This window comes from Moschus berezovskii, chromosome 1 (genome assembly GCF_049115385.1).
Source record: "Moschus berezovskii isolate FMDL1 chromosome 1, NW_MosBer_1.0, whole genome shotgun sequence".
NCBI lineage: Eukaryota > Metazoa > Chordata > Mammalia > Artiodactyla > Moschidae > Moschus > Moschus berezovskii.
Genome location: NC_142460.1, coordinates 105,921,063 through 105,934,614, shown reverse-complemented (window position 1 = coordinate 105,934,614; position 13,552 = coordinate 105,921,063). Strand labels below are relative to the sequence as shown.

Here is a 13,552-nt window from a genome sequence, read left to right as displayed (position 1 = left end):
AGAGGATGAGATGGTTGGATGGCATCACCGACTCTTAGACGTGAGTTTGAGCAAGATTTGGCAGTTGGTGATGAACAGGGAAGTCTGGCATGCTGCAGTCCATGTGGTCGCAAAGAGTCAGACACAGATGAGCAACTGAACTGAACTGAACCATTTTCATATGTGGACATTTTGTAGGTAAGAGCTCTGATGTAAGAATTTAAAACCAAGGGGCTTCCCAGGTGGCGCTAGGGGTAAAGAACTTGCCTGCCAATGCAGGCGATGTAAGAGACATAGGTTTGATTTCTGGGTCAGGAAGATCCCCTGGAGGAGGACATGGCAATCCACTCCAGTATTCTTGCCTGGAGAATCCCATGGACAAAGGAGCCTGATGGGCTACAGTCCATGGGGTTGCAAAGAGTTGGACATAACTGAAGCGATTTGTCACAGCACAGCACAGTGCATATCAACCAAAAGAAGAATTTGGCTGAGAGTGTGAATGTAGGGAAGAGACCTCTTTTCAATGCTCAGGTTTTCACTCCTGGCAACAACAGCTAAAGGGACAGAGCTATGTATTTTTGCGCAAAGAGGCAGGAAACATCTGGATAAATGAATTAGCACAAAGCTTGATCCAGAAATGAAAAGCAGAAGCTGTGGGACACAGGGGCCTGTGATTACAATTGCCAGAAGCAAAGGGGTTCCTTCCTTTCCAGCCTGATTAAGAACCCAAATAAGTCAGCACTGGGTTCTATATTCAGCATCTACCACCACCCAGGCATGGTGCTGGGTGCCTTATGATTTAATGTAGTCACATTTGAAATTCTTACATCAGAGGTCTTACTTACAAAATGTCCACACATGAAAATGGCAGCATTTACTAGATTTTTTAGGCCATTGTTTTTCATACGGAGGAGACCATCTGACATTAATTAATCCTCATTCACTCCTCACAATCACCCTTTAACATAGGTGTTGTGAGAAGCCCAAGAGAATTCTGCTGAGTCGTCAAGATTATTTACTCACCCTTATTTCTGCAGCCAACACTATGGCAAGGAAAGCGGGAGCTAAAATAGAAAATAAAATACCTGGCCCTTAGTTCAGTTCAGTTCAGTTCAGTTCAGTCGCTCAGTCGTGTCCGACTCTTAGCGACCCCATGAACCACAGCAGGCCAGGCCTCCCTGTCCATCACCAACTCCCAGAGTTCACTCAAACTCATGTCCATCGAGTCGGTGATGCCATCCAGCCACCTCATTCTCTGTCGCCCCCGTCTCCTCCTACCCCCAATCGCTCCCAGCATCAGAGTCTTTTCCAGTGAGTCAACTCGTCGCATGAGGTGGCCCAAGTATTGGAGTTTCAGCTTTAGCATCAGTCTTTCCAATGAACACCCAGGATTGATCTCCTCTAGAATGGACTGGTTGGATCTCCTTGCAGTCCAAGGGACTCTCAAGAGTCTTCTCCAGCACCGCAGTTCAAAAGCATCAATTCTTTGGCGATCAGCTTTCTTCACAGTCCAACTCTCACATCCATACATGACCACGGGAAAAACCATAGCCTTGACTAGATGGAACTTGGTTGGCAAAGTATTGTCTCTGCTTTTTAATATGCTATCTAGGCTAGCCCACAGCAAATTTGAAAGAAAAATAATTCCTTTGTTGAATAACATAAATTTGTTCCAGAAAATAAAAATATTTCATTCAACCGTTACTATTCAACTTTGGAACTTGTTCCTGGCAAGTCAGAATTTAAAAGAACTCAAAATACATCTATATTTTATGCATTGGATTAAATAGGGGGAAATTCTTTTTTTTTGTAAGGAGAGAGAAGTAAATGACATATCAGTGTTTCACAAAGCAAACTTTCTTAAAAACATTTTTAAGCTTCTGTGATTAAATTAAACCAAAAACTGAGTGTACACAAAAGGGAAAAAAATGTAAATATCAGAAGGGTATTTTTTTAGTTGTTTTAATTATGAACTCACCCAGCAACTTCCATTTCTTTCCTTAACAAAACCAAATTAATATTGGATGTCAAGTAGAGAAACTAAGAAGTTAAGGTCTGAATTTATCTCTCCCTACAGCACATGTGCTGTAAGTATCTTGTAATAAAGTTCTATGAAGCTGATGCAAAGAATATAAAAATCACTGCTGCTGCTGCTAAGTCACTTCAGTCATGTCCGACTCTGTGCGACCCCACAGATGGCAACCCACCAGGCTCCCCCGTCCCTGGGATTCTCCAGTAGATCTGAGTTAATTGTAGTAGGGCTTCCCTGGTGGCTCAGAGGTTAACGCGTCTGCCTCCAATGTGGGAGACCCGGGTTCGATCCCTGGGTCGGGAAGATCCCCTGGAGAAGGAAATGGTAACCCACTGCAGTATTCTTGCCTGGAGAATCCCATGGATGGAGAAGCCTGGTAGGCTACAGTCCATGGGGTCGCAAAGAGTCAGACACGACTGAGCTACTGAACAGAACAGAACAGAACAGAGTTGTTAGTAAACTCTAAACAGAATCAGATGAAGAATATGTTGAGAGGTTGACCCCCTGGATAGGGAGTGAAGAGATCAAAGAAATAGTCCTAGCTGATAACCACATGATTGGGGTGAGTTAACTCTTCTTTTTATGGACCTGTTCCTGAATCAGAAAGCTAAAAAATCCAATATCTGCTCTTCCATAACTCAATAGGATTATATAGGACTGTCAGGATACATTACTTAATATACTAGATGTAAAGGAAGTTAAAGTCTTAGTGAGAAAGAAACCATAAAGTGTATGTTCTGAGGACACATGGGGAAGAAAAGTTCTTTGCACTGGTGTTAAAAAATCTCTAAAATTCTATAAACTCATTCATTTTATTTGCAAACCAGTTTGGAGTGAGATCAGAGTAGATTTCTATTTACTCACATTTTAATCATTCTTTTCTCATAACTTCCTCTTTGTATGTTACTTACACTCAGAGTAATAGCTGGGAGTTTCCTGCCCTGAGTACAGGTTTCAGGATATTCTTTTGATTCAGGAAAATGGATGTAATACGGTTAGCTGACATGTGTTCAAAGATAAAAAGAAGAACAGAAAGATGTTCCAAACGATTAAACAAGTTGCTTTCTTGACTTTCCTTAGCCAAAGAAGGAAACAGTTATCAAGAAAACAATCCCCTCTGCCCCACGCTGCATGGTTCATGAATACCCTCTTAAATCATGCATCAGTAGTAAGCAGAGAGTGTTTTGGAGTCCCAGGGGACAGTAACAGCATCGTTGCCCAGATCTCAGCAAACCCAGTGTAACTGTTTCTGAGATGCTGGCCAGAGAAAATCCAGGAGGGAGGGAAACAAAAAATTATAGGAATTCTTTTGGCCCTAATTAATTTGCTTGGTTTGATTTCTGACAAGGAAAGAAATAAAAGGGTCATTTCATCTATCCAGACCTCAATAAATAGAATTTTAAATCCAGGTAAAAATGAAAAGAAAGAAAAGAGAAGGAAAGTATCTGAACTATAATTCTTTGAGTGCTTGATCCTCATGTGAAAGACAGAATAATAGCCTCCCAAAGATGCCTGTGTCCTAATCCCTGGAGACTGAGAATATGTTGTTACATGACAAATGAATTAAGATTGTTAATTGGCTGAATTTGAGATATGGAGGTTATCATAGATTAATCGGTTAGGCCCAATGTAATCACAAGAATCCTTAAAAGTGGAAGAAATATAGATGATCTTATTTGCAAAGCAGATAGAGACACAGACGTAGCAAATAAATGTATGGACAGCAAGGGGAAACGGGGGAGGAATTGGGAGATTGTGATTGACACATATACACTGTTGATACTATGTATAAAACAGATAACTAATGAGAACCTACTGTACAGCTCAAGAACTCTACTCAACGCCCTGTGGTAACCTAAAAAGGAAGGAAACACCACAAAGGGGATATATGTATATTTATGGGCTTCCTAGGTGGTTCAGTGGTAAAGAATCCTTCTGCCAAGCAGGAGACACCGGTTCAATCCCTGGGTCAAGAAGATCCCCTGGAGAAGTAAATGGCAACCCACTCCAGTATTCTTACCTGCTGCTGCTGCTAAGTAGCTTCAGTTGTGTCCGACTCTGTACGACCCCACAGATGGCAGCCCACCAGGCTCCACTGTCCCTGGGATTCTCCAGGCAAGAACACTGGAGTGGGTTGCCATTTCCTTCTCCAGTGCATGGAAGTGAAAAGTGAAAGTGAAGGCGCTCAGTCGTGTCTGACCTTCGTGACCCCATGGACTGCAGCCTACCAGGCTCCTCTATCCATGGGATTTTCCAGGCAAGAGTACTGGAGTGAGTTGCCATTGCCTTCTCCGATTCTTACCTAGGAAATCCCATTAACAGAGGAGCCTGGTGGGCTACAGTCCATGAGGTTGCAAAAGAGTCAGACATGACTTAGCAACTAAACAACAACAACATGTATACGTATAGCTAATTTCACTTTGCTATACAGCAGAAACTAATACACATTGTGAAACAATTATACTCCAATAGGGAAGAGAAATAGAATAGATGGTCTGAGTGATGTGCAGTGAGAAGAACTCAACCCACTGTTGCTGGTATTAAAGATGGAGAAAGATACCATGAGTGGAGGAATGTGGGTGGCCCTTGTAAACTGGAAAAGGCAGTGAAATATTCTCTCCAAAAGCCTCCAGAAAGGAAGGCAGACACCTTGATTTTAGCCTGGTGAGACTATGTTCTAATTCTGACTTATAGAACTATAAGATAATAAATTTGTGCTATTCTAAGCTGCCAAGCTGGTGGTAATTTGTTATGACAATAACAGCAAATACATCTGAGTCAAAATCTAGAATACTTCACAGCAAAAGCCAGCTGTATATTAGTTATGTCCCAGCCCCAGTGAGATCACACAGTCTTAGAGGATGGTTTGCCTGGAATGCCTGGGTCTGGCCTGCTTGGGATTAACTCTAATGCCAGAGTTGAGATGACCCAGTCCCCAGCACTCCCTCTTTTGGTATTTTTCTTTAAGCACATGGATTAAGGAATATACAGTATATGCTCATCGGACCTCTTCTTGGATCTGTGATGAGAATGAGGTTAGACGTTCACTCAGGACCCATTTTCAAAGTAATTTTCACAGAGAAAATAAAGCTAAAGAAGGAAAATCTCTTGATATTTTAATGGTGCCATGAGTGAGAAAATAAATAACTCCTTTAGCACTTTCTCCTGCCCAATATGCTCTGATCCCTGAGTTCCTGCTTTTTCCAGAGTGTGGGTCAGTTTCAACATTTGGGACCCCAAGAACCACAACCCAAGATTCCTAAAAAATGCAGAGGTGCTGCTTGGAATCCCATAGCACATGTGTGCTGACCAATTTAGGTCACTTTGCCCAGAGTCAAATTCCTTCCCCACAGATCAGTTCTCTAACTTTGCCACAGTACCTCCTACCTTTGTAGGATTGTGTCTGCTTTTGGTTAAAATGTCCCAACACTTGCTATAGAACATACCGGACATCCAGTAACTGCTGCCAGGTCCATGGCCAACTCACAGGACTTGATCAAATCCTCCATCATGGTCAAAGCCTGTTGTAGGTCGGCTAAGTAGGCTGAATCCTTGGTCCTCTTTGGCCAATTCTGTGGAAACCAAATGCCTTGTTGGAAATCAAAAGGTAAACCATCTACCAAGTAAAGAAAGAAAACAGGACAGAGATAAGGGGCTGTGGATCCAGCCAGCAGTAAGTGACTGAGAAGGTAGGTATACCAACCTGTTTCCTAGCTTCCAAAGGTGGCTAAGGATATTTGCTGGTTTAACTATATCACACACACACACACACACACACACACACACAAGCAAAATCACTGACTACATTTTCTGCACACTATACTACTGAAGAATGAAGTTCATAAAATCATGGACATCATATTCTGGATATTTAAGAGATATCCTGAACTTTTGCAAAGCATGAAAACTGCAACCCTTTAAAAAGGCTGCTCTCCCTTTTACTCCCCTATCCCCCAGGGCCTATTGAAAAGTACAGCGTGAGTATCATATTCCTGTATTTAATGTGATAGTCTTTTCCTATGGATAAAATCTTACTTAAAACCATTCCAGAGGAGGATATTTGTAAACTATAGAGGCAAAGAATAGGCTGCCATGTAGAGGTTTACTAATGATTTACATGTAAACACCACAATGGTGGCATTTGCCACACTGAATCTCCCCATTTTCTGTCACCATTAAAGATGCCAAAGAGGTAAACCAATGTGATCTGTACCTCCCAAACAGCATGAAGACCCAGAATTAAGGGAAAAAAGCTAATTTAAGAGACCAACGAATGTTTCAATGATTACTACTGTGACACTTAGGACATGCTAGGGATGGTTGTTTCAGTTTGAAAGTCTTTCATTTAGGATTTCTGTATTTTATTCCCCTGCTACCTAGACAGCATATTTATCTGTTTTCTGGTAAATACAAACAGAAAGACTTTGGTTTTGTCTATTTTTAAAAAACACAACAATTTCCACAACAAAGACTAGAGAGCTCTTTGCTGCTCCCCACATAAAGCCCGCTTCTTCTTATCCTCTCCTGTAAGACATAAGCAAAGGCTTGTGTGTTTTTTTAATCTCTGCTTAAACACTGAAGATTAGCATCTTTGAATCAGAGATATGAATGACAGGACTGATGGATGGAGTGGAGCATGCTGCCTCCACTCAACAACATGCCATGGATTCTTACTTTTTACTCATGGAAAATACCCTCCAGGTCCTGGTGAAAAACAACAGACTCTCACCTGAGTTTATCATGTCATTAACAAAGGATTACGTCAAGGAGTACGTCAAGGCTGTATATTGTCACCCTGCTTATTTAACTTATATGCAGAGTACATCATGAGAAACGCTGGGCTGAAAGAAGCACAAGCTGGAATCAAGATTGCCGGGAGAAATATCAATAACCTATCAATCACCACCCTTATGGCAGAAAATGAAGAGGAACTCAAAAGCCTCTTGATGAAAGTGAAAGAGGAGAGTGAAAAAATTGGCTTGAAGCTCAACATTCAGGAAACTAAGATCATGGCATCTGGTCCCATCACTTCATGGGAAATAGATGGGGAAACAATGGAAACAGTGTCAGACTGTTTTTTGGGGGGGCTCCAAAATCACTGCAGATGGTGACTGCAGCCATAAAATTAAAAGACACTTGCTCCTTGGAAGGAAAGTTATGAGCAACCTAGACAGCACATTAAAAAGCAGAGATATTACTTTGCCAACAAAGGTCTGTCTAGTCAAGGCTATGGTTTTTCCAGTAGTAATGGATGGATGTGAGAGTTGGACTGTGAAGGAAGCTGAGTGTCAAAGAATTGATGCTTTTGAACTGTGGTGTTGGAGAAGACTGTTGAGAGTCCCTTGGACTGCAAGGAGGTCCAACCAGTCCATCCCAAAGGAGATCAGTCCTGGGTGTTCTTTGGAAGGACTGATGCTGAGGCTGAAACTCCAATACTTTGACCATCTCATTTGAAGAGTTGACTCATTGGAAAGCAGGAGGAGAAGGGGATAACAGAGGATGAGATGGCTGGATGGCATCACCGACTCGATGGACATGAGTTTGGGTGAACTCTGGGAGTTGGCAGCAGGCTTGGCGTGCTACGATTCATGGGGTCGCAAAGAGTTGGACGCAACTGAGCGACTGAACTGAACTGAACAAAGGATTAAAAGTCCTTACACCAGGCATCTCCCTATTCACTAAACACTTGAAACTCAACTTACTTTCAGAGATTCAGTGGCTCCTAGTCTCTCTCCTTCCCACTAACCCTCCTCCCACAAGCATGATGGGGGGCTAGTTTTGCGTGATGTAGGACTCTTAGAAACGTTACTAAACCTTTTTAAATTCTTACCGATATTATTAAACCCCTATAACCCAGGATAGACCTACTTGCTCCAGGCTATAAAAGTATTACCTATCCCTTGAACTTCTTTTAATCTTAAGCCATCCCCACAACACCTTTTGACCAGGAAGGGCATAGAAACGATCACTCTTTGAGACACATGCCTCATGTTTTTCTTTTTATATCAGAATTTCATACTAGGGGGAAAAAAAACAAAAGAAGAAAAAACACTTGCAAGCCACTCATTCCTTCCCATACTGGTGTGACCATCACTTCTTCCAAGAGAAACTTGGTTGTCTTAGAATTCACACACACACACACACACACACACACACACATTTGGAAGGGAATAAGGCATAATGTATATAGATTTACTAAGAAGTACAAAGAAGTAAATATAAATCATTCATAATCCTACCATGCAGGAAAACAACTGTAGGATTTTATTTTTTTTAATTTTATTTTTAATTGGAGGATAATTACTTTACAGTATTGTGATGGTTTCTGCCATACATCAACATGAATCAGCCATAGGTATACATATGTCCCCTCCCTGTTGAACCTCCCTCACACCCCATCCCACCCCTCTGGGCAGGAATCCAAATTGATAAATCCACTATGGAGAACAGCATGGAGATTCCTTAAAAAATTAGGAATAAAAGTACCATATGATCCAACAATTCCACTACTGGGCATATACCATTAAAAAAACCATAACTGAAAAGGACACATGCACCCCAGTGTTCATTACAGCACTATTTACAATAGCCAGTACATGGAATTTTATTATATTTACTTCCAGGCTTTTACGTATGCATTTCACACTTTCATTTACTTTTGTATTCCTGTGAAACATTTTTATGTGGAAGGAAGAAAGTATATTACCACTTTTGCTATTACAAATCCCCACTCTGAAACCGTCTTTAGTTTTTTTGTTTTTTCCTGACTATGAATTACGGGATGAATATTAGTTTAGAAAATTTACACAACAAAGATCATACACTAAGAAAACAAAATCACCGTAAGTCCTTCCATGTATAGACAAACACCATTAGCTTCCCTGGTAGCTCAGACCATAAAGAGTCTGCCTACATTGTGGGAGACCAGGGTTCGATCCCTAGTTCGGGAAGATGCCCTGCAGGAGGGAATGCAACCCACTCCAGTATTCTTCCCTGGAGAATTCTATGGACAGAGCAGCCTGGAAGGCTATAATCCATGGGGGTCGCAAACAGACACGACTGAGTGACTAACATTCACTTCATTAGCAGTTAGTAAATAAAATAATATTTAATTTCCAGTACCTCAGCCGAACCTCCTTCTAGATCACTTGGGTCCATCTCCAAATCCTCAGGAGACTCAAAATCCAGCAGCCCCTGCATTAACCCAAAAGCCTTATTGAAAATCAAAAAGTCAAATACGAACTTAATCTATTGTGCAAACAATCTCCAGCCAATGCTAAACTGAGGATGTATATAAATTCGTCTGTTTGTCACAGTAAGAGGGAAAAAGCAAATGGAATATTCAGCACAAAGTTCTTTTCACAAACATAGAATCACATTGAACACACTATTTTGTAGCCTGCTTTTTTTCAGCAACTTATTATGAACATTTCCCCACAACAATATATATTTTTTAAACATGTTGGGGCTTCCCTGGTGGCTCAGAGGTCAAAGAGTCTGCCTGCAATGCAGGAGACCTGGGTTCGATCCCTGGGTCGGGAAGATCCCCTGGAGAAGGAAATGGTAACCTACTCCAGTATTCTTGTCTGGAGAATCCCATGGACGGAGGAGCCTGGTGGGCTACAGTCCATGGGGTTGCAAAGAGTCTGACACGACTGAGCGACTTCACCTTCACTTTAAACTGTGGCAGAGTATTGCATACTATGGGCTTCTCAGATGGCGCTAGTGGTAAAGAACCCACCTACCAATGCAAGAGATGCAAGAGACTCAGGTTTGACTCCTGGTTGGGAAGATCCCCTGGAGTAGGAAATGGCAACCTGTTTCAGTAATCTTGCCTGGCATTTTCATGGGCAGAGGAGCCTGGTGGGCTACAGTTCTTAGAGTCACAAAGAGTCAGACACAACTGAGCAACTGAGCACAAGCAGAAAAGATTGCATGCTATAGCTAAATCATAATTGATTAATTCCCCTCTATTGTTAAATATTTATGTTAAATAATTTTTTACCTTTATACATTTTTCTTAAGGATAAATACCTAGAAGTTGAATTGTTAATGTTAAGAGTTGTGATACATGTTTCCAAGTTCTTTAGAGAAGGACTATGTCCCCATCTCTTGACAGTCCCTTGGACTGCAAGGAGATCCAACCAGTCCATTCTAAAGGAAATCAATCCTGGGTGTTCATTGGAAGGACTGATGCTAAAGCTGAAACTCCAATACTTTGGCCACCTCATGCGACGAGTTGACTCACTGGAAAAGACTCTGATGCTAGGAGGGATTGGCGGTGGGAGGAGACAGGGACGACAGAGAATGAGATGGCTGGATGGCATCATCGACCTGATGGACATGAGTTTGAGTGAAGTCCGGGAGTTGGTGATGGACAGGGAGGCCTGGCGTGCTGTGATTCATGGGGTCGCAAAGAGTCGGACATGACTGAGCGACTGAACTGAACTGAACTGAACTGATGTCCCCATCAGCCATATATGAAAATTTTTTCACCATCCCCTAGCCTACTTGGAGTATTACTATTTAATCAAAAAGTTTTGCCAGCCAAATCAACAGAGCAATCCCACCTCACTGCTGTTTTGAATTTTAATTTCTCAAATAACTAGTGAGGCAGAACTCTCAAAAAAAGTTTGTTATTAGCTTTTATTCTTTTGTAAGCTGCCTAGTTCCTTTGTTCATTTTTCTATTATTTATTTTGTTTTTAATTTCAGCTTTATTGAGGTATAATTGACATATAAAATTGTTAGATATTTACAGTGTGTCTTTTTTTTAAGAGATTTATACAGTTTTAATGAAAATTTTGAGAGCAACAATGTCCATCTCTTCATGAATAATACAGAGACTTTTCAGGACATGAAGGAGATAGAAATAACAAACTCTGAAAAGGAAGGAGAAAAAAAACACTTCAGGCTAGTGCTTTGTGACAGTCAGAGGGAGGAAGCAACTTACAGCCAACAGAGAAACTAAGGTGGTAAGATGCTTTGAACGACTAAAATTAAGGAAGCTGAAAACATCCTTAGCCAGGAATTTATGTCCTAAGTTGCTTTAGCTGTGTCCGACTCTTTGTGATGTTATGGACTGAAGCTTCCAGGCTCCTCTGTCCATGGGATTCCCCAGGCAAGAATACTGAAGTGGGTTGCCATTTCCTTCTCCAGGGTACAGCATGTCTTGTAGTGATTTGATACATGTATATACTGTGAAAGAATTCCCCCACCTAGTTAAATGACACATCTATCATTTCATTTCTTTTTTCAGTATGAACATTTAAATCCTACACTCTTGTCACATTTCAATTATACAATACAGTCTTATCAACTACAGCCACTATGTTTTACATTAGAATTTCAGACCTTATTCATCCTTTTATTTTTCACTTGGAGGAAAACTGTGTTAGTTTCTGCTGTACAATGTGAATAAGTCATAATTATATATATTTAACTATATAATTAATGAAATACAATGATATAATATCATTATATACATGTATATATATATAATTGGTAAAGGGTACAAACTTTTACTTAGGAGATGATAAGGAACTGAGAAAGTAGCATTGACATTATCCTGTGTGAAACAGATAGCTAGTGGGAAGTCGTCATATATTAAAAACACAGGTAGCCCAAACTGGTGCTCTGTGACCATATATTATAGTATATTACAATAGTCCTCCCTCCCCTCCCTCCCCTCCAGGTGGTCACAGAGTGCCAGTCTGGGCTCCCTGTGTTATTAATATATAGCAGCTTCCCACTAGCTATCTGTTTCATACAGGATAGTGTATGTATGTCAATGCTACTTTCTCAATTCCATATTCAACTCCTAAGTAAAAGTTTATACCCTTCACCTATTAACTCTTTTTTTACACAGTGGTTTATTTATGACATGAGTTGGATTACATAGGAAACCAGCACGACCACTTATTCTAGATCATCTTTCTTGCAAGAACTTAAACTTACTGTAAACAAATAATGTCCCATTTTGCAAACCATATTTTATTAAAATCCAAGCGAGGAAAATTTTCTGCATTAAATTTGATAGTTTCCATACATCACTTGGCCTGTTTGACAGAAATAATGAGCTCATCTCTACTAATCTTCTAGATTTCTCATATATGTGTTACTATACAATATTTGTTTTTTTCCTTCTGACTTTCTTCACTCTGTAGAGATTCTAGGTCCATCCACATATCTATAAATGACCCAGTTTGTTCCTTGACATATATACACTGAGTGAGTGAGTGAAAGTCGCTCAGTCGTGTCTGACTCTTTGCGACCCCGTAGACTACACAGTCCATGGAATTCTCCAGGCCAGAATACTGGAGTGGGTAGCCTTTCCCTTCTCCAGGGGATCTTCCCAACCCAGGGATTGAACCCAGGTCTTCTGCATTGCAGGTGGATTCTTTACCAGCTGAGCTATCAGGGAAGCCCATATATACACCACCATGTGTAAAACAGATAGCTAGTGGGAAGCTGCCATAAAGCACAGGAGGCTCAGCTCAGGGCTCTGTGATGACCTAGATGGGTGGGGTGGGAGTGGGGTGGAGGGAGGTCCAAGAGGGAGGGGACATATGTGTAGGTATAGCGGATTCACTTCATCGTACAGCAGAAATGAACACAACATTGTAAAATGATTATACTTCAATTTTAAAAATTAAGTAATAGCAAAAACAAACAAACAAAAAATCATGAGCTCAATGAAAGTGAGTGCTACTGTTCCTTAATGCATCTATCTTTAATGTATGCTGGGCTTCCCTGGTGGCTCAGCTGGTAAAGAATCTGCCTGCCAATGCAGGAGGCACAAGAGATGTGGGTTTGATTCCTAGGAGAAGGAAATGGCAACACACTCCAGTATCCTTGTCTGGAAAATTCCATGGACAGAGGAGCCTGGCTGGCTACAGTCCATGTGTTTGCAGAGTCGGACACAACTGAGCACACACGCCTAATGTGTGCTGATAAATAATGTATTAGTATTGTCTAATCAACTTGCTATGACATAGACATTATGTGCATTACGTACTCTGTCATGACTTTTAACTTCATAACATCTCAGAAAAAGGTATTAAGCATTTCATAGATACTTTTTTTTGCTTTTTATTATTAATTTCAATAGGCTTATTATTAAACATGCTGACACTTTGTCACATATCTTGCTAATACAATATTTTCCCCATTTTTTCACGTGTCTGTTTTTAATGGTATAATCTATCATTCCTTTTCCTTTTTGTTTTATACTTAGAAAGCTTTCCCACACCAGGATCCCATGATCCTTCCTAAGGCATGAGGCAGTTGGTCCAATATCCATGCTCTCCCAAATAAGCTGATGGTAAGCACTGCAGCGGAGCTTCCCAGGTGACACTAGTGGTAAAGAACACTCCTGATGCAGGTTCAATCCCTGGGTTGGGAAGATACCCTGGAGGAGGGCATGGCAACCCTCTCCAGTATTCTTAAGAATTCCATGGACAGAGGAGCCTGGAGGGCTACACTCAAAGAGTCAGACACGACTGAAGAGATTTAGCATGCAGGCACTGCAGCATGAGCTCTG

The 13,552-nt window shown here is 41.0% G+C and overlaps 1 protein-coding gene across 7 annotated transcripts in view; it reads right to left on the bottom strand.

The window, feature by feature from the left end:
- MCF2L2 (MCF.2 cell line derived transforming sequence-like 2) overlaps nucleotides 1-13,552 on the bottom strand; it is a 299,932-nt gene that overhangs the window by 48,199 nt on the left and 238,181 nt on the right. For all 7 annotated transcript variants that reach the window (XM_055409620.2, XM_055409628.2, XM_055409637.2 and 4 more), the window contains exons 21-22: nucleotides 9,134-9,205; nucleotides 5,458-5,583 (exon numbers count right to left, since the gene is read on the bottom strand). In XM_055409620.2, coding sequence (XP_055265595.2) covers nucleotides 5,458-5,583; nucleotides 9,134-9,205 — 198 coding nt within the window. The remainder of the gene's footprint in view (nucleotides 1-5,457; nucleotides 5,584-9,133; nucleotides 9,206-13,552) is intronic.